A 25562-nucleotide genomic window follows, 5' to 3' on the forward strand; every position below is an offset into this window, starting at 1 on the left:
ATTTCTTTTGGCCCAATCCTCCAATTTGTCTAGGTCCCTCTGTATCCTATCCCTACCCTCCAGCATATCAACCACTCCTCCCAGTTTAGTGTCATCTGCAAACTTGCTAAGGGTGCAGTCCACACCATCCTCCAGATCGTTAATGAAGATATTGAACAAAACCGGCCCCAGCACCGACCCTTGGGGCACTCCACTTGATACCGGCTGCCAACTAGACATGAAATCATTGATCACTACCCGTTAAGCCAGGCCATCTAGCCAGTTTTCTATCCACCTTACCGTCCATTCATCCAGCCCATACTTCTTTAACTTGCTGGCAAGAATACTGTGGGAGACTGTATCAAAAGCTTTGCTAAAGTCCAGAAATAGCACATCCACTGCTTTCCCCTCATCCACAGAACCGGTTATCTCATCATAGAAGGCAATTAGGTTAGTCAGGCATGACTTGCCCTTGGTGAATCCATGCTGACTGTTCCTGATCACTTTCCCCTCCTTTAAGTGGTTCAGAATTGATTCCTTGAGGACCTGTTCCAGGATTTTTCCAGGGACTGAGATGAGACTGACTGGCCTGTAGTTCCCTGGATCTTCCTTCTTCCCTTTTTTAAAGATGGGCACTACATTAGCTTTTTTCCAGTCATCCGGGACCTCACCCGATCGCCATTTTTCCAAGATAATGGCCAATGGCTCTGCAATCTCATCAGCCAACTCCTTTAGCACCCTCGGATGCAGCGCATCCGGCCCCATGGACTTGTGCTCGTCCAGCTTTTCTAAATAGTCCCGAACTACTTCTTTCCCCACAGAGAGCTGGTCACCTCCTCCCCATACCGTGCTGCAGAGTGCAGCTGTCTGGGAGCTGACCTTGTCTGTGAAGACAGAGGCAAAAAAAGCATTGAGTACACTAGCTTTCTCCACATCCTCTGTCACTAGGTTCCCTCCCTCATTCAGCAAGGGGCCCACACTTTCCTTGACTTTCTTCTTGTTGCTAACATACCTGAAGAAACCCTTCTTGTTATTCCTAACATCTCCGGCTAGCTGCAACTCCAAGTGTGATTTGGCCTTCCTAATTTCACTCCTGCATGCCTGAGCAATACTTTTATACTCCTCCCTGGTTATTTGTCCAATCTTCCACTTCTTGTAAGCTGTTTTTTGTGTTTAAGACGAGCAAGGATTTCACTGTTAAGCCAAGCTGGTCGCCTGCCATATTTACTTTTCTTCCTACCCATCGGGATGGTTTGTTCCTGCAACCTCAATAAGGATTCTTTAAAATACAGCCAGCTTTCCTCGACTCCTTTCCCCGTCATGTTATTCTCCAGTCGGTTCTCTGCTGCCATATAATCTATTCTACATAGCTGAGATCATCAATGTGGCCTGGGGGCCACAGCCAGCTTGCCAGAATATTTTATTTGGCCTGTCCATAGGCAGGGGTCACAGTCCCAGAATTATTATTTTGTTTTAAGAGCTGGTTACTGAGGACACAGTTTTAGTGAAGCTGCTAACGCCTCAGACTGTTCTACTTGGTTCCACTTTCCTAACACAGACTCCAACTCCACCTCACCCCACCTAGCTCCAGTTACTGCATTCCCATCAGCTGATTATTTGGGAGCTGACAGCCAATCAGCTTCTGGCCAAACCTCCACCCCAGCAGTGGCAGGGCACACCTCTGCCAATGGGAGGAAGAAACCAGAGCTGGGTGGCATGGGACAAAACCAGAGCCTACATCAATGGGGAACAGACCAGGAGCCCATAAGCTCAGTCGCAATGACACTCATTGGCCTAACCACCTCTGCCATTCACATAGGGGAAGGGCACCACCCTACCTCACCCAGCTCTGGTTACTGCCTTGCCATTGGCTCCCAGCTCCCACAGCCAAATTGTGAACAATCCCCCTCCACCCCAGCCTTGGGCAGGCACAGCTCTGCCAGTAGAGAGTTAATAACCAGAGCTGGGTGGCTTGATGGCAGAGTGCCTTCACTGCTGGCATGATGGACGGGCCAAATTTGAGTAGCATAGAATCATAGAATATCAGGGTTGAAAGTGACCTCAGGAGGTCATCTAGTCCAACCCTCTGCTCAAAGCAGGACAAATCCCCAGACAGATTTTTGCCCCAGATCCCTAAATGGCCCCCTCAAGGATTGAACTCACAACCCTGGGTTTAGCAGGCCAATGCTCAAACCACTGAGCTATCCCTCCCCACATGTGACACAGCATGTGGGCTCTGCCTCACATAGTGGAGCCCGTGACTACTACAGAGTGGAGGCAAAGTCTGGGAGCAGCAGAGAAAAAAAAATGTTAAGAGTTTATTTCCCATTATTTTCATTTATTAAACCCCAACTTTTCTGCACACTGGAAGAAATGTTGGTGAAATATTTATGTTTAAACTTCTGGATTTAAGAGTGCTGTAAGGGGCTGTTATATTTAAGAACACTTCAGTTTTACACTCTTAATATATGGTTTACTGTAGGTTAACATGCTGTATTGTACCAAATGCAATATTTGTTATGCAATATTAGCCTCTTAAAATGACGTATGGCCTGCCAAAGGGTTTTAGTGGATTTAAAGCTGCCCATTCCTGCTACATATGTTTATACCATGCTCCTCACCATAGTATCTGAATGAGGAATCGAGGCCGTGTTTATTCCTTGACTGCATAATGCATATATTAAACACCAGAAGAGATTATTATGATAATCTGATCACCTGCATAACACAAGCCAGAGAATCTCATCTAGTAATTTAAGTCTAACCACCACATGTGGAACTACAGCATATTCCATAGGGAAATCTCAAAGGACAGAGAATCCACCATCTTCCTGGGCAGTTTGTTTCAATGGTTAATGATCTGCCTATAGCTGCTTCTTGCTTTCAAGCTTTCCCCACAAGAGGGATGCACTGGAGCCAAGCCACAGGAATCAGAGAGAGTCTGGTAAACTAGGCTGCCTGGAGAACAATGCAGTAGTCCAAGGCCAGAAGCCAGGAAAGAATATTCTGAGTGGGGCTAGACAATGACAGGAGCCAAAACCCGGGAAGAAGAGCTGGGCCATCTTGAGAACTTAAGGAAAACTCATCCTCAGAAATAAGCAATGGATTTTACATTGGAGTATTTTCATCTATGTGCCATAGCTGAGCAAGGATGGTTATGAAGGGTATTTCACAGTGACAGAATAAATTAGCACTGTATGGAATTTGGTCCTGTTCTGCTGCAGAGCACAAGAAAAGGAACATGATGGACACAGAAATGCCATGTAATAATCCGAGAATAGAGAGATGTAATAATTTCATGAACACTGTGAGACCTGGTCAGTGAGGTGAAGTTACTGCATGGCTGTAGTGTAGCCTGTCTCTGTATTCGCACTACTTTTCCTAGCACACGTAGGAAGGCATTTTAGTCTTTCCAAGGAAGTTGCCAGGCCATGTGAAACTTCACAGAGATTCTGACTTGATTGTCAGGTTTGGATTATAACTAAGTCTACATTTTAGTCCCAGGTATTTTTAGTAAAAGACGTGGACAGATCACGGGCCATAAACAAAAATTCATGGCCCTTGACCTGTCCATGACTTGTACTATATACCCCTTACTAAAACTTGTGGGGGGGAAAGGGGGGAGGGCGCTCTGGGGGGCACCATGGGTGAGAGCAGCGTGTGGCCCAGCACCCCCGCTGCTTCTGGGTGGCAGGCAGGGCTTGCAGGCTCCCTACCTGGCTCTCAGAAGCAGCCAGTATGTCCCTGCGGGCCCTAGGTGGAGGCTCAGGCAGAGGAGCTCTGCGCACTGCCCCCGCCCCTGCTCCGCAGCTCCCACTGGCCGGGAACAACAGCCAATGGGAGTTGTGGGGGTGGTGCCTGCATGCGAAAGGAACATGCAGAGCCACCTGACCAGGCCTCCACCTAGGTAAGCTCCACCCAGAGTCCTCACCCCTCCCACACACCAACCCGCTGCCTCAGCACTGAGCCCCCTCCCACACCCAAACTCCTACTACTGGTGGTGGGGGAGGGGCACAGTAGCCCAAGACTGCCCCAGCAGCCGTTGGCGCGGCTGGCCTGAGGGCCGCCCAAGCTGCTCTGGCAGCCCCCAGGCCAGCCGCAACGGCCACTGCAGAAGTCACGGAGGTCCCAGAAAAATCACGAAATCCATGACTTCCGTGACAGACTCGCAGCCTTAATTATAGCAGATGGGGTCCCAAGCACTTCAGAATGACTCACTCCAACTACGCAGAAAGTCAGCACAAAGAATGCCAAATGTTAACCTGTGGTACCAGTGGAACCACATGTTTTAGTTCTGTTACTGACAGACAGGAAGGGCTATGACTTTGGGCATATGCAGATTACCCGTGGCAAGACACAGGACTCATCTGCAACACTGCCACCAAAGACCAGTAGTTTGGGAATGGGACTAGACTTAGTGCCTGCTGTGGAGCACGAGGGGATTGGATTGAGTCTTGACCCTGGGGCGTTGCACATAGGCTGGCACAAAGACAGAACAGCCTCAATTCAATACCCTCATGTGCCAGAACCAAAACAAATAAGCACATAGGTGGTTATCCCGTGTGCTGGGGAGCGTGAGCTACATATCAACTTGGGCTTCAGCATGTGGGATTTCCCTCAGTGCTGGCCACAATGCTTTCTTCTTGGCATCATGGAGTTTGCGATCTTGAAACCTGAGGATGTAATGTTGTTATCTCTGGTCTGGGAGGCAGAGGTCCTGGGGAACAATGGTGCTATTTTCTTTTCCTCTATACTGAGAGGGGGAAAGAGTGCCTCAGAATCAAATCCGAGATTGTATTTGGCCCAAGCTATCAAGGCCTTCTCAACACTGTAGTCCATCTTCCTTGCATTTGAAAGTGAGGCTATGGAATTGGGCCAGACTCCAGACCCATTCTGGAAGATTTCAGGGCTTCCGCCATCAGGACGGAATGAATCTAAACTCATGCTTTTTTCTCAGAGCCTGAATCCCAAATGGGGAGAGAAAAGAAGGCCAGGTGACGACCTTCACCCAAACAATTCAAGCATGGGCCACGGAGGATCTGAAACAGGACAATCTTTGAATCCCACACCATTAAGTAAGCTAAATTAGTGACTAAACTAAATGGTAAAAGCCTTCCTGTTTCTGCAACTGGAAGTAAGATGCAGGTGTCCACACCCCTTTACATAGTCTCACATAGCAAGCTGAGTAGCTTGAGGCAATGGGGGACGGAGGTCCTCCTAAGGTTGGCCTTCCTCAGAGGGTTCTAGCTTGTGATCTGTGCAGTAATATCTGCAAGAACAGGAACCTGTGATGAATACTCAGTTCACATTTCCCTAAAAGTCTTTGTTTTAAGCTGTTTGCAAAGTCAGGCAGACCCCACTGCATCAGTTCACGTTCTGTTCACTTTAGAATATTCTCTTCACAATGGTACGGGCAAGTTTTTTTGAAGGTGATAGTTTGAATTCTGGAATGTAATTCCACGAAAAGGGTGAGGTTCAATTCCAAGGCATTCTAGAGTTCATGGTAGCAACACACACATGAAATAGATCCCATGAACAGGAAATAGTAAGATTTGGTAGGAAGTATAAATCTGGTGAGGTGACAGTAATTAACGACAAATTGGTTGCAGGATCCAACCCTCCTGTCTTGTCTTTTTTTCTTTCTTTTTTTTGGCGAGGCTGCAGAATTTTGTTTCCCCGTACCTCCCAAGAGGTTTTCCTCAACTCTACTGAAATAATCATCGATGACAAAGTTGTTGTGTTTGGGGATAAAGTGCACACTACTGCCTTTTAATCCCCCCTCCTCCAAAGTTATTCAGTAACATCTGAGTAGACTTCCCCTCACCCTACCGGACAGCAGCTTCACTGGCATATAAGGGTACAAAAATTGTGGAGTGTCCTGCACTAATATCAGCTACATTAACCCAGGCTGTTTCACTGACATAATTCAGTTCAGCTTTAAATTACGTTGTTAGAATCAACTAGATTAAGTTATGCTTGGAGCTGTCCAGTCACTATCTTCAATAACGTTTCTCCTCCTCCTAAAAGGAGCAGAGATTGGTTGAATAGTCAGCCAACATCCCCATATCATGGGAAGGGTTTTTCAAGCAACAAATGAACCCCTGAGCACTTATGTAGAGAGAACATCCTTCCTCAAGGAGAAGGCATTAGCCCACTGTTTCCATACAGAAGGCACATCATCCCCACTGATCTTCACCAGCCAGGGACACCCCACAGTCCACAAAGGAGACAACAGTTTCTGTATTGCTAAAGAATTTTACCCCGTGGTGTTAGTGTATTTTTCAGGTAGATTACAGACTGGAGTATGCTATTCAATGAACTCAGAATAAATATCACCAGTCTGAAACAAACTAAAGCTACGTGGTAGAGGGGTTCTCATTACAGCCCAAATATGCATGTCTGCAATATTTTGACTGTTTTGTAGATCCACAAGAACATGGTAAACTCTGAGTGAGAAGTCTTGTAGCTACAGAAAATTGCCATCAATTTACAAAAGTAGATAATTAAAATAATTGCTGGAGTGACTCTTGCTCAGCTGCATTCAGCAACTCAGAAGATTTTTTTAAACTAAGACATTTCTCTTCATGTCAACACAATTCTAACACTTGCAAAACAGCTCTGACAGTGACAACTTGAAAAGAGGTTCTAAAATTTGTTTAATACCTCTCACAAGACGTACCTGAGCTGAATTTTTGTCTACATAAATGTGGATAACTCCTCCATGTTTGTTACATTCCTCAATAACATCATCCTTAATTTCTGTATCCCAGCCAGCTTCTTCTTCACTGCAAAAGGAAAAATTCAAAAGTGAGAACTTCGAACAAAAACAAGACGACACCTATAAAAAAAATAATTTTCACACTAATCCCACTAATGTCAGAAACAAATGTGTAATAAATGGAAATAGACAGCAGGTAACTTACGTTTGAGGGTTAAACATATTGGAAAGCTGGAAGCATTGTGTTGCAAGTGGTTGTACAGAAGCAGCTGCAGCCAGAACTATTTAAAGAGAAAGCGACAAGTTTTTCTGTCATGGAAGAAAAAAAGTCTTTTACATGAAATTAAATTTATAAGTAAGGCCTTTTCTGTCTGTACTTCAAAATCATAGAACCACAGGACTGGAAGCGACCTCCAAAAGTCTCCAAGTCCAGTCCACTCCCCTGCGCTTTGGCAGGACCAACTAAACATAGAACATCCCTGACAGATGTTTGTCCAACCTGTTTTTATCATATTCAGTTACAACATTAATATTTTTAATCAGGTGCAGAAATCAAAGGCATAGAGAAGTGAAGTTACATGCCTAAGATTAGACAAGAAATCTATGGCAGAAATGGAAATAGAATTCACTGTGTTCAGAACCACAGTTCTTGATAAACTCCTCCCACAAAATCAAAACCAACTTACTCTTACCTGATGGTAAGAGATTTGTTAAAATAATTATTGGGAGCCACTCTGATTAACGTACCCAGACAAACTTGGAACCCAGACATATCTACTCCTAGCCTTGTGCTCTAACTAAAAAACCAACACTTCTGAATATAATTGTAATTACTACACCAACTCACAAGAAATCAAAACAAAGCGTCTGAAGGAGACGCAGTTAACTTGAAACCAATCAATTTCAAAACCTGAGTTAAAAGTAGATTCTTGTACTATACTTTCAAGCCTTCCCAGATAATTTCTTGTTTCACAATCAAGCATTTTCCTGTATTTAATGAATCTACCCCTCTGAGGTATTATAGGAAACAGCAAATAAAAAGCTTAGACAGCAATAACTTCTTTTTTTAACCTGATTATGTCTCTCTAAAAACAAACTGGAATTCACTGACATTTGACGTATGTTAGAACATAGAAAATGCAGCATGCCACTGAAATGCATGCAGAAGACAGAATCTCAGAAATGTCCCATTTAAAAACCAGTGCAGTTTAGAACTATTAAATCTATGCCTAAATTCAGTTATTCATGATTATATTAACCAATTTAAACAAAAAGCACAAGTAACCTTATCTCTCTGAAAAGCTTTGCCTGTCCCAAGCATTCCAACAGGGAACTGCACATCCTGCAGCTCAATTTTAAGTAGAAGAGACAGTCTAATGTCTAAACCAAAAGGCAACTCCATATAGAGACAACAGCACCATTCACACTTATGGTGATAATGGAACGGCAATAAAATACTCTGAAAATTCATTAATATATTTAAGTAGTTATACTGTAGCAAAAATACAAAATTTGCAGTATGATAGACAGGGTTAAATAGCAGTTTAGAAAGCTTTTCTGAATAGTGAAAAGGGATATTAATATTTAACCTGTAAGTTAATGAATGTTACAGTACTGCGCTAGGAATGGTTACGTCACAGCTTGAATAAAACCCAGCGATCAGTAGACTTTTAGTGTGGCTGACTTGTAACAGCCAATTAAATAATTGCCCCATTACAAGTTGCTATTTTAAGTTAATTGAAATTTACATTTTATTCAACATAAAAAAGAATTAAAAGTTCAGGTTATCATTCTGAGGCACAACTCCCTTTCTAGGTCTGTGGAAGTTTTCAGATGAATAGTGGGGTTTTGTGACTTGCCCAAAATCATAATACATTCATGACTAATCTGGGAATAGAACCCAGGAATCCTAACTCCTAGTTCCCTTTTTTAAACCACTTCCTATAAAGATATATAGCTAGAAAAAAAAAAAGTAATTAAATACAGTTCAACAAGAGTTGTCTTTCTTAATAGTGCAAGATTTAGGGGGTGTCAGGAATACTAGGGTTAAGTTTTAGTTTTCTAAAGGCCCTATAGATACCAATAAAACAGCATTTCTGGGGTGCTGGAAGAACTTTATACACAGATGTAAAGTGCTTCTGGTGCAAAGAACCCACACTTTCAAACCCATTTGCCAACAGTTCATGTTAAATCCAACCGTACCTTCATTCTGCTGGGTAAGTCTGGTTTGCAAATCTAAAGAAAAGAATGTACAGAAAATTAAATAAAAGAACACTAAATACTAGATCTTGCCCAACCTAGATTTACGTGGGCAGTTAAGATCTTCATGCAGATACACAACACACCCACTCTACTTCTTTATACTTCTTCAGATAGGAGAAGAAAGATAGCTTTGTTCCTTCTAATTTATCACATGGGAGGTGCTCAGATACTAATGACTGGGAGGGCCTATAACTACCTAGATAAATATTCTCCAAAGAAGTAATATTCAATTAATGGAGAGGAAGACGAACATGAAACTTCTCTATGGTCCACACTCTTGCTTTACCATAATCTGTTCTACTTATCCTCTTGATAAAGTACAATTTGGACACCAAAATAGTAGAGAGAGCAGTTTTAACAAGCATTACATACAAACTATTTCTGTACTAATAGTTTTATCTTCATTAGCTGAAATCTTCAATGTAATTTAACAATAGAGGTTATCAATTTTCATTTAAAAAAATACAAACAGAAGTTTCAGCTAGCAACCTTTTCCTGTAACAGAAGTCTATAATGAAATATTACTTTAGTGTTTTCCAAGTTCAAAATAGTTTGCAAATATCTAAGCGTCAAGGCATTTACAAATGGGGGAAATGATAACTTGACTTTAAGCATTACTAAGGAGCACAATGCCATTGCCAGGATTAAATTTGATGTTCAATGTACACCTCTTTAAATCAGCAGGAATGGTAAACTGTGGGCTGCAAGTGATGTAAATATAACTTCCAGCTTTCTTCCTCGTGCCCAGATCTGCCATTAATTCACACAAAACACACACAGGGAATTGTCATACTTTAAATGCGTGAGAATGAACATTTCAGAGAAGGGTGCATGAAATCTCAGATTTTGTTTTATTTTGTTGACTAGTCAGACACTTCTCATGGGACAGTTTTTGTACACCTCTAATTATTTTTGTCTAGTATCTGAAACTGGTCAATTGCGATAGGTGTCTGGGAATAGGTGACCAGAACTCAACACAGTGGTCTAGGAGAGGGATTTATATGACTAGCATTTTCTGGATTAATTTGCTCTTCCAACATATAACCAGACAGTGCACTCATTTCCTCTACAGTCTGCCCTCATCGATACAGATATTCACTATAGGCTGTGACAGACCCAAACCAGTAGGGTACAGGAGTCTGGTAGAGGTCACTGGGTGAGTAGTTTTCTGTTCCCTGACTGACCAGAGCAGGGGCTGCACTAGAGTAATCAAGAACTTGCTAGAACCAATTAAGGCAGACAGGCTGATTAGCCTGTAGCCAATCAAGGCAGGCTAATCAGGGCACCTGGGTTTAAAAAGGAGCTCACTCCAGGCAGGCAGGGGGAAGCCAGAGGAGAGGAAGTGCGTGTGAGGAGCTGGGAGCAAGAGGTGCAAGGAGCTGAGAGTGAGAGGGTGTGCTGCTGGAGGACTAAGGAGTACAAGCGTTATCAGACAACAGGAGGAAGGTCCTGTGCTGAGGATAAAGGTGTTTGGAGGAGGACATGGGGAAGTAGCCCAGGGAGTTGTAGCTGTCATGCAGCTGTTACAGGAGGTACTATAGACAGCTGCAATCCACAGGGCCCTGGGCTGGAACCCGGAGTAGAGGGCGGGCCCGGGTTCCCCCAAATCTCCCAACTCCTGATCAGACAAAGGAGGAGTTGACCCACACTGTGGGGAAGATCACTGAGGCGAGCAAATCTGCCAATAAGCGCAGGACCCACCAAGGTAGAAGAGGAACTTTGTCACAAGGCCCATGTACCGATTAGTCTCATTTTTATGTACAAAAATGTATTAGAGTTAGACTGTAAGTAGATTTGAGGATGTGTGTGTGTATTGTAGCTGGCTTTGTTATGACACTTGTGTGAACGAAGGCTGCTTTACCTGAGTTTTAGCGATTTCATTCATCGTAAACGCAATGGAACCACTTTTTTTTTTTTTTTAAGTAAAAAAGAAACCAAGAAATCCCCAGATTTCTAAATAAATAGAGATCAGCGAAGATACTCACATGACAACTATCAGGATTGATCTGTACTATTCCTCCCCATGTCCTAGTGTCCACTGCAAAGTCCCAATCCCTTTGTGATCCCTCGCACAGCTTCTCACTGCACTGGCATCCCTTCATAAGGTCCCCATATTCACAAACCAGTTAATTGCCCGAAGCCCAATGAAGATTAGGTCCTCGTTGGTAATGGAAGGTGTACACACCCCACTTAGGAGACCATCCAAAGGACACAAACAGACAAAGGATTGAGGGATAGAGTATTATGCAAGTAAGTGAACATGGCAATTGGCAGTTGTTATTTTTTTGCTTTTTTAATATAACTATTTTAATGGTGACAGATTGGGTGGGAGGAAAACTAGAATGGAGATAAGAGTAGGAGAATAGAAAAAGTAAAGGGGGAAAATGGACAGTCACAGTTCCCCAACTGCTTAGCCACGATCAGCAGCCAGGGTTTTCTTGGTATCACAGCCAAAGTGCATCTTGAGGAGGAGAGAGTTGAAGGGTGATACAGTAGTAGCTCTTATCTGGGAGTCTTCCCCATGAACAAGGAGCTATTTGGGAAAAAGCACGGAGACGTTTGACCGAGAAACTCACTGGATGGTAAAAGGCAGGAATGTAGATGAAATAAAGGCAGATGTCACCACTGCAGTAAGTTGCTAGATTAGTTAGGTAGGGCAAAACTAAGTTGTGAAGAATCTTAAAGATAAAGAAAAGTGTGTGTATAATGTGGAGTTGAAAGGGGAAGATAGTGGAGGGTCCTGAAGAGGGCTGATGTGGCCAGAGCAGTGAGTCAGAAAGATGACCTTGGAAACGTTTTGCATGGATTTTTCGAGGGTAAGGTTGTAGTAGTCAATGCTAGACAAGAGGAGGTTGCAAAAGTCAAGACATAAGAAAGAAGCATGTGGTTGAGAGATTTACATGCACAAATGGAGAGGAAAGGTTGGACCTCTGAAGCGTAACACACAAGAAACTAGGTTTAGTCATGACTTGCATGTGCAAACCCTAGAGGTCAGTCGAAGACATCCAGGTTACAGACTTGAGAAGGTGGCACGATGATATGATTGTACACCATGAGAGAGATCAATAGCTCAGTTTGGGACTTGTTGACTTTAAACCCTGCAACTGACATCCATGAACAGGAAATGTCAAAGCATGACTATGGTAATGCCACATTAACAAGATACTTCTGATCAGTGCCTAACAGCACAAAAAAAGTTGTTTCTCCACTCCTCTCAGGAATTTTGTATCGAGAGAAGCAGTGATTGCTAAGAATTATCTAATCCAGTGGTTCTCAAACTAGGGCCGCCGCTTGTTCAGGGAAAGCCCCTGTCGGGCCGGGCCGGTTTGTTTACCTACCGCGTCCGCAGGTTTGGCCAATCATGGCTCCCACTGGCCGCAGTTTGCCACTCCAAGCCAATGGGGACTGCAGGAAGCGGCGCAGGCCAAGGGATGTGCTGGCCACCCTTCCCGCAGCCCCCATTGGCCTGGAGCAGCGAACCGTGGCCAGTGGGAGCCGCAATTGGCCTAACTTGTGAATGCGGCAGGTAAACTAACTGGCCTGGCCCGCCAGGGGCTTTCCCTGAACAAGCGGCGGACCGGCTTTGAGAACCACTGATCTAATCTGTACAATGCACTAGTAAACGTGCTACAGTATATTTGCAAAACACAGCGCAAATTGAACCACGTCAAAATAAATTAAGAATACTTTGTGATACGTCTGTCTGCTTGTAGATTTGCAGAGTTCAATCATTCACCATGACTGGGAGCCCTGCTGTGAACTACTACAGTTTTCATGTTAAGTCACAAGATAAAATATTTTCACCTCCCTGAAGCTATAAACATGCTAAAAATAACATGCCAAAATAAATAGATCATCAAATTCTTACCTGCCACAGCACCAAATGCTAAAGATCCACTCATCTGCAGAGCCTGTTGTGCAGCTGGGGGAATCTGCAAACCAGTACCTGTAACAGAAAGTACTAGTCTGAGTTCTTCACTTGGTAAGTGGTCTAGGAATAGAAAGCTTAAGAAATCTTAGCGTTCTCAAACATTAAAGGAAGTGAAATACTTCCTACTAAGTTAACACCAATATTTTCACGTAATCTATATTACCACACTTACCCTCTGCAAGTCTTGCCATCAACTGTAGACGACCAGTTGTTCCCAAGTCAATTCCAGTCCTTTCCAGTTCATCACTGTCCAAAAATGAACTAGCACTGGAAGCATCAGTGCGTTCTGTTACATGACCTACTTTCATTGGCCTGCCAGCTAGCTCAAATCCATTTAGTTGTTCCAATGCTTTTTTGGCACACTCTGAATCGGAGAACTGTAGAATTATACATGGTCAGTGTCTAGCAAGTTCACAAGGTACTTTCTATCAAACATATCTGTAAAAATATATATCTGAGATGCCTTTAACTTTAAAGAAGCAACTTATGGGTTTTTTGTTGGACAGAGGTCAGGAAGCACAGCAAACCCTGTTAATTACTAAACAGTATAATATTCAGCTCTGGATATTTACTTCTGCATATCTATTCAATTTTTTAATGCTCATCTTGTGTTCTAGGCATCTATTCCACAAATTAAAAATTCCAGCATAAATCAAGGCCATAGCTTCAGCTTTCCTCCAGTGAGCTGTCAAGACTACGATGAAGTCATTTTTCTTGGGTCTTGCCCTTGTCTTGAGATCTCAATTACTGTACCATGCTTTACATGTAGTTATGGGCCAAACAAAGCTTCAGGCAGTGCAGCATGCATGTCTACTTAGTCAGGTGTTAGCCACAGCATGCACATATAACAGTGACAGAGTTGTGGTGATTCCCCCCGTTTGTTTCCATGAACAATAATCCATAAACTCGACTAACAGCTGAAAGCTCTTCCTTCCACCATATATTGCTGTGTCATTTTAAATGCTTGATCTTAGTTTCCAGGTTTGAACATCTGGGCCTGGCTAGAAGCTGCTCTCCTCAAAAAGTCCTAATCCCTGCCATTTGATTCTTCTGACAAAACCCAAGTCTGATGACCTTCGGGACTTTGTGCATGGCCTATTTCCACTCAAGCTTTTCCTTGAAGGGGTGGTGATATAGCTTACTGGGGTATTTGGTAATACTGGTCATATGTGAGGGTTTTGTGTTTTTAAATAGGGTACTTAATCTCCAATTTGTTAATTATCCATCTGTGATTGCCACAGAGACCACCAATCCAGGATTGACAAGCAGACTAAAGAGACATAGCTGCATGCCCCAAGTGTTAGGATTGTCTAAAGTGAATAAAGTATTTCTAACAGTCACCTGTGTTGCTGTAAGAGTGCTTTAAGGAGCTGCAACACAAAGAGCTAGCTCATCCTTGGAGAAAAGCAATCAAACAAAAAATAGCTTTGTGTAACCAATCACATAGAAGCCATCTGAAGAAGTCTTCTCATCTCAGTTTAAACCCCTGACTCTGAGCAGTTTGTTTCTGCCGGGGCTCTGAAATGCCCATGTTCAATTAGTTGGATTTTGGGTCATCGACCTAACCCACAACTCTGCTAACTATTACAAGTTAAAATCTTACCGTAATAAATCCATATCCTTTGGAGCGTCCAGTTTCACTATCCATCATCAGCTGAATGCTTTCAATCTAAAAAATGGAAGAAAAAAAAAAAAGACTATCACACATTACATCCCATAAAGTCAAACGAGCAGTCCAAATTAGCCTATTCCCACACTAGTTTTTCGAATACATCGCAAGATATCAAACAATACAAGAACATAAAACAGCTGGAATAAACACATGGTCCATAATGGAGCTTAAAAAACTGTTGCTGGAAATTTTACCAGCTCTGCGTTTAAGTAAAAAAAGTGTCTGTATTAGCATAAAGGTAACTTGCAATTTACTAAAAGTGAGACATGCAGGGTCCTCTGTTGAGTACAACAAACAGCCTCAGGTATGTTCAATTTATTCTTTATGGATTATTTTAGGCTCCTCAGCCAGCCAATGACTTCCACTCAGATGTGACCTCTTAAGCACAGGGATTCTCAAACTGGGGGTCATGACCCCTCAGGGGGTCGCAAGCTGTCAGCCTCCATCCAAAACCCCGCTTCACCTCCAGTGTTAAATATTTTAAAAAGTGTTTTTAATTTATAGGGGGGGGGTCCACCCTCTGGGGTTTGCTGTGTGAAAGGGGTCACCACTACAAAAGTTTGAGAACCACTGTCTTAGCACATACTATGATAGCACAGCCATCAATTGCTGATTGTTACATCAACTCAGATACTAGCAATTTATAATATATCAAATTATAAAAATCATGTGAGAGTCTAGTCCGAGCCAACTAAAAAAAGTATAAACATTGGAAGTCTTATATATTTGCCTGCTGCTATTTTGGAGAGTGAACAGAATTTCACAAGTTACTGAATTTCTGGGGAAAAAAATCTGTAACCATAAAGTATTAGATAGTTATGCATACATAAGGGGTGGGGGAGGGGAGGAGAGTATAAAGGAGGAGGATTTTAAAAACCATGTCTAAATCTACATTCCATTTTCTTAAGTCTTTCTTGAAGACTTCATCCCTATCCCCTCCTGGCCTATACTATTCCTCTTACCAAAGCTTGATCGGGATAAAACAGCATGGTTTCAAACACAATTAACAATTTCTTGCAGTTCTCTGAAGAATATTCTTTTAGCATGGCTGTAACTTAAAGGAGTATATGTACTCAGATTTTATTTAATAGGCATTTGACTAGTTATGACAGAAGTTAAGGGGTAAAGTGTCCCACCAAGTAGTAAATACAGGCAGTACACAAAAATGATTTTTGAGAAGCCAGATAAGCAAAGATGGAAGTGGATTGCAAATTACATTCATTTGGTCTTTTTAAAAAAAATATAGCACTCAGACTATACTACATTATTGCAGACCTCTCTAAGAATCATTATACACATGCCCATCTGTAACTTTAATTTGTGTGCGCAAAGGGACACATTTTAACAGTTTCATTATATAATCCATGAAATACACTAGTTAGCTTAGTGTTATCCAAAGATTTAGTCCATATGTGTACATTACAAGGAGTTTAACTGTAAGGGTATGGTTATGAACTAGTATGCAATGAAAATAAGACTTTTTTTGCCCAGAGTACCCATAATTTCAAGTTCTGTATTTCAAATTCTACATTTTACTTGTTAATTTCAATAATTTGTTTAAATTTCATTTACTCAGCATTAGCAAGAACCTTTCCTATAAAGGGTTATTTTGTTATAAGGGTTGCTATTACAAAAACTACTCTGAAGAGATGTTCAATTTGAAACAGTTAATTCAAAAGAGTGTGAAATCTCATTTATTACACCTCCCTTGGAATTTCTGCCATGGTCTGTTTTAGGATTACATAAAAGGAAGATTGGTTGATAGCTGGAGAGACACATGTGATCAAAGGTGAGTTTATGGTGGGAGAGACTAAAGCATGTTTGTATTACAAGAGGAAGGATCAGAGAAGAAAGGTGAGAGTAGGGATGAAAATGGTGGCAAGGAAGATCAGGAGACAGGATGAGAGCTGTAAGCGGTAATGGGAGATCTCAGAAAAGGCAGGAGAAGTAAATGGAAGTGAGAGGAGGTCCCTTCAAATTTCTAAAATTTTCTTTTGGAAGAAGTCAGCAAGATCCAGAGCAGAGAGGTAGAAAGGAGCAGGAAGTGGAGGAGAAGAGGGTTTAAGGAAGGAGAGGAAAGTGGCAAAAAGCCATCCAGGGTTACCCAGACAGATGCCTGATCGGGGTGTGGAGGTCACAGATTGTTGGTCACAAATAAGATTCTCTGGTTGAGATAAAGCTTGGTCTTAGTATGACTTCTGCTGGTATTTGATTTTGTTGGACATGTATCTTACTGGAGGTTTACATAGTGAAAAGTTGTATCCTTTCCTTTTAGGGGAGAACACACAACTCTTGGGGCCAGGATGAAGGATACAAATGGAGCCCAAGACTACATCATTCAAGCTGTTAGCTGCAACACAGAAAGCATCAGAAGAAATTTATGTATACAGCTTTTAGAAACTCTGGAGAAGGTGGCTGACTGGATATTCGTGAACTACTGAATGGCTTGTTTGGTATGTACAGGAGGTAGATTGTTGCAACAATTTGAGATTCCACAGCTCAGAAGATCTTCCTGACTACCTCTTCAACCTCATGATCCAAAAGGTCACAAAGGGAAACATTTGCCTCAAAAGGGGAGGCAACCATAAAAACTAGCTATGGTTTATCAGATCTTAAGTACACAGAATTCCTTAAACATTAAAATGTGTCACCTAATCTTAGCTTAACAGGTTAGTCCCTGAATTCTCAGCTCTCCACATCACACCTACCTGTTCAATAAAAATGGTTGAGTATTATTGAAAATATCTTAATTTTAATACAAAATCCCTTATTTGTTTTCAGATGTAATCAGAATATTTAACCCATAACTGGATTCATAAACACCCACATACGAGAACAGGAAGAGAAAACAATTTTTGTAGATGTGGAATTTATATTCAATCAGGATGCCCTTTCAGTCCTTTGCATTTATTATAGGAAACAGGATCTAAAATAAGAGTAATCGCAACATGCACTTCACAACACCTCTGCCATCAATAAGAACTCACCCGACCAAATGGTTCAAAGATTCCACGAAGCATATCTTCAGTTATGTTGAAGTGTAATGATCCTACATACAGTCTCATGGGCCCAGCACTGCCTTTTTGTAGGTTATTGGCCATTGCTGCTGCTCTGTTTTTCTCTGCCTAGGGAAAACAAAATTTCCATTGTCTGTAAGAGCTTAAGTTTAAAAAAAAAAAAAAAAAATCTACTAAACCTAGTAAACTCACTAAAAAGTAGAAGCTCTATAACTCTCAGTAAAAATGGCTTGAATGCAGCATTTAATTACTTAAATGCTATGAAAAGTCCATGCTCTTGATTAGAATTATGCAACTAGAAATATGCTTCAAATGGAATGAATGAATTCATGTAGATTACTGGTTTCTCTAGTGAATAGAATGCAGTTTGCTTGTTAAATATGCATGACTTCTACATATAGGATATGTACTACTGTATAAATCAGTTAAGGCTAAGAAGGGGAATGTTAATTCCCTCAGCTACCCTCTACATTTCATTCTGTATTCATTTGTCTAGTTTTATTTAGACTCAGTTTTCTGTGCCTGGCAATATTTATTAAAACTGAAGCAACCACTTCAGTTAATGTTACAGAAATGTTTCAGTTGTAACTCAATTTTCAGCTACTCAATCATAAAACAGGTGAAACAAGAATGGCATTCAGCCATCCCTTTGAATTCTCTGGCCTTTTGCGTGATTTGTGCTATCCCTTAACATAATTAATGGTAACAATATTAGTACATCTGCATAAATATGGAGAAATCAGTTATGAAATGGAATATGTTATCTCTGCAAATTAAGTAAGTCTCACTGAAATCAATGGTGCTTCAAGAATTTGTATATTACCTTGGTCAAGCATCATATGCTGCAGTATAAATGTTACATAATTCTATGTACTAGTATACAACCAACCACAACTTACTTGCGATGCTTGTACTATGATTGGTACTCCCAGAACACGCTGTCCAGTTAGTCCTATTGCCAGAGGCACTGAACTAACATCAACAAATTCTACATAAGCAATTCCCTTGGAACGTCTTGAATTTCTATCAGAGATCATCCGCACATCACGAACCTACAAGAATGAAAATCTCAGGTTTATCATTAATCTCTATTTAGTGCAATTAATTTTTATGTAGTTACTAAGGGACTTCATGAATATGTACAGGAAGTTAGCTATTGTTTGACTCAATACAAGATGCTTAATGATTTCTTAACTGTGTAATAACTCTATAGACTAGATACACAGTCACACTATCTTCTAAACCAACACATCTCGAAAAGTTAGTTTTATGAAAGTCATTTTTTGACTGACAATTTTGACATCAAACTGAAGGTAGTAAGGAAAAAGGGCTGTAGATTCCAGTTTGTCAAAATTGTTGCATCGCTACAAATTTTCTAACAGCTCACCAGAACAGCTACCAAAAAGGGACCTAAACTTAGAATTCCATCTTATGCTGCAGACCCACATGCAAGGATAACATCTTACTTTTTATTGCAACAATACACGGAGGACCTAATCAGAATTACTTCCATTGCATTGGTCACTGGACAAAAGTATGACAATTGCAAGTCCCATGAGTTGAAGCTTTGATTTTGCAAACCAGTCCGGACATAAAAACTCCTGACTAAATAGGAATTCCATGTGCAGAGGGCCTGCAATAGGAGGCTGCAAGGAGCTATCTACTTACAATTTTGCAGAGGGCTTCGATATTGGAAAAGCCACCGATACTGCACACAAACAATATTTATATGTTCATTTAACCCACCCTCAATTACCTTTCCTACAGTAGAGAAAAATTCTTCCAAGTCTCTTGGCCGAATTCTTGCAGCCAACTGCATACAGAACACTGTTCGAGCATCTCTCTCTTCAGGGGTCAAATTATCAATTGGCTCTCTGCAAAACAAGGAGAAACTCGGTTCTGATTTAAGGCAACTGACAGTTTGAGCAAATGCAGAATTTTGTCATTTAAGCCTGACAAGAAGTCAAAACATCTACATAGCTTTTTAAAAAGATATATGCAAAATTTAAAAAGAGAACCTAAAGGTAGTCCTTTAAATGGATATTCACAAGTAGTAGCACACAAATATCCCCACTAACTTTAAAGGGAGGTGCTTAGCACTTTGTTAATTAAAAAAAGCCCCTTGTTTAAGTTTATATTGCAGAACTGCCTAGAAAACTCAACCACATCAAGGCCCCATTGTGATAGGTACTGCATAAACACTATAAACTCTTTGGGGCAGGGTCTGTCATTTTACTATATAAAAGACAATATGCAGAAGACAGAAGATAACTGTGAGGAGTGAAAAAACAGGTAACAAAATAGGATATTTTAATCACAGACTGTTCATTTCTTAAGACAGTAGAAGCAATAATCACAACATCATATAGAGACCTAATTTTAGGCAATTATTTTTAAAGCCAAGTGACTACAGCCAAGATTCCAGAGAATACGAGTCCTAGCTGGCTGAGTGGCCATTTTACACAAGTACACTGACTATCACTGTTGTATCAGTCAGTAATGCCAACATGTCCATATGCAGAAAGTCCCCAATGCTTAAACTTGGTCATTTGATATTTTAGTTTCAGTATTTGTTACCAACAAAAATTTAAAAAAATCCAAAAGATACAAAGAGTAGAAGTTCTAACAAAACAATCAAGTAAACTGCTAACTGAATAATTACTATAGAATTGAATAATTACTGTAGTTTCTTGCCTTAGCAGGACTGTTTTAGTAGCAGGGAATGTGTCAAAGTGTAGTGTGAGTTAGGGCTGCACCACTTTTTTATTTAAAAATAAAAACTTGGATTTTGAAGAATATGACTATGCCATATAGGCCTCATATACATTATTTGGGGCAGATCCTGCCCAGATCATGGGTGTTTGACACCCATGTATTAATCTGACTTTCCACTCTGGAACTGAACTATCAGCAACAAATCCAGTGAAACTAAGGGTGTGGAATTTAGGATTTGACACCACAGGGTGTAAGAAAAGAAATATTTAGGCTAAGTATGAGGAAAACCTTCCTGACAGTGAGATGTTAGACTGGGAAACAGTCACTCAGTTTCATTGTGTTACATGCAATGTAACATACTGTAGAGAAAAATCACTCGCAAGTAATGGACTGGATGACCAAAGTAGTATTTTTCCATCTCAGCTTTTATGATTCTATAAATGAGACTCATGAGAAAAAATGATCCAATTTCAACTGAGTAAACTATAACCTAATTCAAATAGTCTTAAAAATGAAAAGCAAGGCAGGATTGATGCATAACAATTTTGCAACAATGAACAAGGTGTTTACAGTAATTGTGAATTTATTAAGTGTCATGGATATTCCTTCACCAAAAAAACAATATAGATTCCCCCCCTTCCATCCCAAGCAGCATGGATACCTATATTGATCAGACAGATTTGGAAACTGGCAATCCTAAAACTGGCTTGCACAGAAAGTAGTTGTGCAATTCAAGATGAAGCAGCATCTCACATGACATTCAGCATAACAAGACTAATTACAAGTTAAGAAATAGTAATGTGAAAATAGCTACCTAACAGGGCTCTTGTCTTTTCTGAATGGACTTTTGCTTCTGGAGCGCCGTCTGCTGTAAACATTAAAAAATATTTACTAGATTATCAAAAAAAAGTACAAAGTAGCTTAATTTTTAGTACTGACACTTAAGTAGCCACCAAAAATAGAAAACTCAGAAACCTTAATTTGATGCTGTGAGGCAGACCAATCTTCCCTCTGATAGCACTGTTGAATTTTGGACCAGAACTAAGGTAAAAACAAAGAAGAGCTTGTTATAAATCCAGTACATGATGAGGAAAAATATAGTATCCTCCCAACCTAATGCTTACTCACGTCCCTGATTTTTAACTGCTATATGGGCAAAAATACAGTCCAAGACAAGTAGTGCTACCTGAAGAATATTAGTTTGACACAAATTATAAGAAAAGGTTATTTGTTCCTTCCAGGGATCCTCTGTTTTCCTATACTTATTTTAATACTATTTCTGCATATACAGGCGAGTCTCATCTTACGCGGGGGTTCCATTCTGCAGTTAGCACGTAAAGCGAAAACCGCATATGGTCAAAATTACATTGAGTTGAATGGCAGGCGGAATCGCCCACACTACAGTTACAGTATGAAAATGGTTTTCTTTTTTTTTTTGCCAACCGCGTAAAGCTGAAATTGCACATGTTAAATGCACATAAGATGCGACAGACCTGTACGTATATGTAATCAGAGGCTTTAACACACATTAAGCACAACTGTGAGCCAACCTCTTAAATAAACATCTCTTGTTAACTAAAGATCGTTTCATCTACCATTAGATGCACCCTGCCACCAAGCGGCAATGATGCAGCTCAGGCAGAATGCCATCATTCACAAAGATCACAGCTAAACTCAAAAACTGATTAGAAACTACCTTTGAAACAAATATGCTCTATTGCTTGCAAACAACTCTTATGTAACAAGTAGTCCTTAGCTACCAACTAGGTATCTTCCTTCTGGAACAGTTTTGTCCATTTTTTTCTACATACCTCTGTTTACTTCCTGCTTTGTGCACCAGCATCAGCGATGTCAGCAAAGCTCTGGGAATACAGTTTATTAGTTAACGCCTGATGCAAGTTTGTTAGTTAACGCCTGATGCAAGCCCAGCAGGAAGAGAGTAGTTCATATTTTTTTATTGGTCCCATAAAAGTTTCTTTTTAGAAGCAATAGCAATAGACTTAAGAACCTGCACCCTACTGGAAACTATCATCCAGTCTTTTAAGTGTTAAACCTTCAACTTGACCAGGTTTAACTTTAACTAAGCGTCTTAATAGATAATTTCCTTTCATCCTAATCCTAACTAAAGTTATATTCTGACTTTACGCTATTTGTTTTTCCATCAATTTTTAGTTCAATTTAATCAAAGTATAGGTTATTTGCTTGTAGTTAAGATTAAAAACAGAATTACTAAAGTAGTAGCTGAAACATATTACTTTATTTCCATTGTTCTCCTTACTGCCTTGTAAATTGCAACATTACTTTGAACCAGTGTTCAAAGTAAAAAGTAAACGGACTAGTTTAGAAAGTACATAGTTCAGTTTAAACCTCTACCATATTGATGTGAAACATGCACAATTGTACATTAAAATAACCTACTATGGACTTCTATAGCGGCCTCTGAATCTACGTTCTCTACTTCTAGAGCGGCTACGTCTGCGTTCTTTGCTTCTGCTGCGTTTCCTTTCCCGACTTTTGCTCTTTTTCCTCTCACGATCACGGCTTCGTTTGCGCTCTTTACTTTTGCTCCTCTTCCTCTCATGACTGCGACTTCTGCTCTTGCTCTTTTTTCTCCTAAGAAAATACAACTTATGTTACAAATGTAAAGAAACTTCAATGTTGGCTTCTGTCATCATGCATTAACTTTCCTCATCTAGTCAGTCAGTCTCCTCCCTAACAATGTACTAATTTTATTTCCACAATCTGTAATGCCACAGACACTAACATAGCAACAATAACATTATCAGTTTATATGCTTGATCAGCCATTAGCAAAAAAGATCAATTTAGAACTCTTAAAATTTGAGCATGAATGCTCCCAAGCGCTCTCATCTTTTGGCTTTGTAAATATTAAAAAATACTAAGCCTCCAAGCATGGTAGTGGGGCTGAATGTAAAACAGTACATATCAAATTCAACACGTCAATTACTATGTTGTAAAAATATTTTCAATGAGCATCCAAGCTTTCAACATCTGCTAAGATGCAGAGAGTCAATTGGGGCTGACTTTTCACAGTAAAAGACAGACAAAGGACAATTACCTATTTTTTTTTTATCCTGACAGACATCTTGGAATTTTGCAGCATTACTGTAACAACAACAACATGCAAACTGTCTTCAGTTCCTATTAACTACAGAATTCCAGAAGAGCTGTTTAAATTTCACAAGGATGAAACTACTATTTTAGTGTATAAGCAATGAATAGTTACTTTTCTAAAAGACAATCACTGTACACAGAGCCCCAAACAAATACTGCTGGACCGAAAGGAGCAGAACAATAAGTCCGCCACACAATCTGATCCCCCCCCAAAAGGCAAAAACTTAAGAGGCATCAGGAGCTGAAGACTGTCCTACTGTCTCCACAACAAACAACAGAACACTTCACAAAATGATCACTCTATATATCTGACCTATCAGTCCTCATCTTCAGAGGGAACCTGCAGAGATGAGCATGAGAGGTTAAATTCATAACTTTGCTAGACAATAAAAATCAGACTGAATAGACACACTGGATTTATGGCTTATTACAACAATCTATAACCCACTAACAACCTCCCCTTAAGACTGAAGGGGGATTAATGGGCCGCTTCACAGTGAATGGTCCCTTGAAATGTGTTAACTACTGATGCTAAACCAATCTGTCCCACCTTGTGTTTTGCTATGACATTATGATTATGGTTCCCTGGCATGAAAAAGATCTATGTAAACTTCTCTCACTCACCAACAGAAGTTGGTCCAATAAAATATATTACCTCACCTACCCTGTCTCTCTAATAACCTGGGATTGACACAGCTACAACACTGTAAATTTTTAAGGGACACTAATCAACTTAAAAAAAAACAAACCCTCAAACGTTGGTTTGATTTTTTTTTTAAATTTGTAAAAGTAACATCAGACTTCCGAAACAAATAATATTTTTTAAGAGCTTTCTGTTAGGGCTGTTAATTAATCGCAGTTAACTCAAAAAAGTTAATCGTGATTAATCGCAGTTTTAATCACACAGTTTCACAAGAGAATACCAATTGAAATTTATTACCGTATATATTCGATCATAAGCCAGTTCGTTTATAAGCCTAACCCCCCAAGATGGATAAGTAAAAATGGATATTTTTTATGACCCGTTCATAAGCCGACCCTATAATTCAGGGGTCAGCAAACTTTGGCTCCAAGGCCATCAGGATAAGCTGCTAGTGTCCCGAGATGGTTTAAGTGTCCCATCCCACCAGCTGTTTACCCTGATGGGCCAGGACAGCAAACGGTAGGGAAATTTGTGGGGGGGGGGGGGCGAGAGAAGCTGGAGGTCAGGAGAGTAACCCCTCTGACCCCACCCCTAGCCCGGGACCCCCACACTCTCCCCATCCCATCCCTTCCCACCTTATCTGGGGAGGGCCAGGGGAGGATGTCTCTGGCCTGGCCGCAGCCTGTTCCAGCAGGCCAGACTGAGCAGCACAGTCGCAGTCTGCTCCGGTGGGCCAGATCGGGCAGCACGGCCACAGCCTGCCAGCCCCCGAGCTGCAGCTGCTTCGGAGGCTGGGGGGGAAGAAACGGGGACTTTGGCCCTACCTCTTCCCTTCTGGCTCTGTTGGGGGGAGGGGCTGTGTCCCACTCTCCCTCTCTATATCCCTTCTCTGGTGCTTATGAACAAATATATATTGTAAATATTTGGATGTTTTTCTTCCTTTTCATATATATTGTATTCTGTGTTGTAACGGAAATCAAAATCAAACTGTCATTTTTTATTACAAATACTTGCACTGTAAAAAACAAAATAGTATTTTTCAATTCACCTCATACAAGTACTGTAGTGCAATCTGTCGTGAAAGTAAAATTTACAAATGTAGATTTTTTTGTTACATAACTGCACTCAAAAGTAAAACAATGTAAAACTTCAGAGTCTACAAGTCCACTCAGTCCTACTTCTTGTTCAGCCAAACAAGTTTGTTTACATTTACAGAAAGTGAGAACAGGCATTTGAATGGCACTTTTATAGCCGGCATTGCAAGGTATTTACATGCCAGATATGCACGTATGCTGCTTCATGCTTTGGCCATCATTCCAGAGGACATGCTTCCATGCAGATTACATTTGTTAAAAAAAATAATGCGTTAATTTTGTGACTGAACTCCTTGGGGGAGAATTGTATGTCCCTGCTGTTTTACCCACATTCTGCCATATATTTCATGTAATAGCAGTCTTGGATGATGACCCAGTATATGTTGTTCATTTTAAG

The 25562-nt window shown here is 40.7% G+C and overlaps 1 protein-coding gene across 2 annotated transcripts in view; it reads right to left on the reverse strand.

Annotated features, from left to right (window-relative positions):
* RBM39 (RNA binding motif protein 39) overlaps positions 1-25562 on the reverse strand; it is a 51704-nt gene that overhangs the window by 8276 nt on the left and 17866 nt on the right. Inside the window, exons 4-15 of one of the 2 annotated variants that reach the window (XM_039497365.1) lie at positions 22713-22907; positions 21270-21335; positions 21109-21159; positions 19336-19453; positions 18479-18631; positions 17550-17687; positions 14494-14559; positions 13063-13267; positions 12828-12905; positions 8900-8932; positions 6903-6978; positions 6659-6764 (exon numbers count right to left, since the gene is read on the reverse strand). In XM_039497365.1, the coding sequence (XP_039353299.1) occupies positions 6659-6764; positions 6903-6978; positions 8900-8932; positions 12828-12905; positions 13063-13267; positions 14494-14559; positions 17550-17687; positions 18479-18631; positions 19336-19453; positions 21109-21159; positions 21270-21335; positions 22713-22907 (1285 nt within the window). Of the gene's footprint in view, positions 1-6658; positions 6765-6902; positions 6979-8899; positions 8933-12827; positions 12906-13062; positions 13268-14493; positions 14560-17549; positions 17688-18478; positions 18632-19335; positions 19454-21108; positions 21163-21269; positions 21336-22712; positions 22908-25562 lie in introns of both variants that reach the window. The other variant, XM_039497364.1, reaches the window with a different exon arrangement.

This window comes from Mauremys reevesii, linkage group 13 (genome assembly GCF_016161935.1).
Source record: "Mauremys reevesii isolate NIE-2019 linkage group 13, ASM1616193v1, whole genome shotgun sequence".
In the NCBI taxonomy this organism is placed as follows: Eukaryota; Metazoa; Chordata; order Testudines; family Geoemydidae; genus Mauremys; species Mauremys reevesii.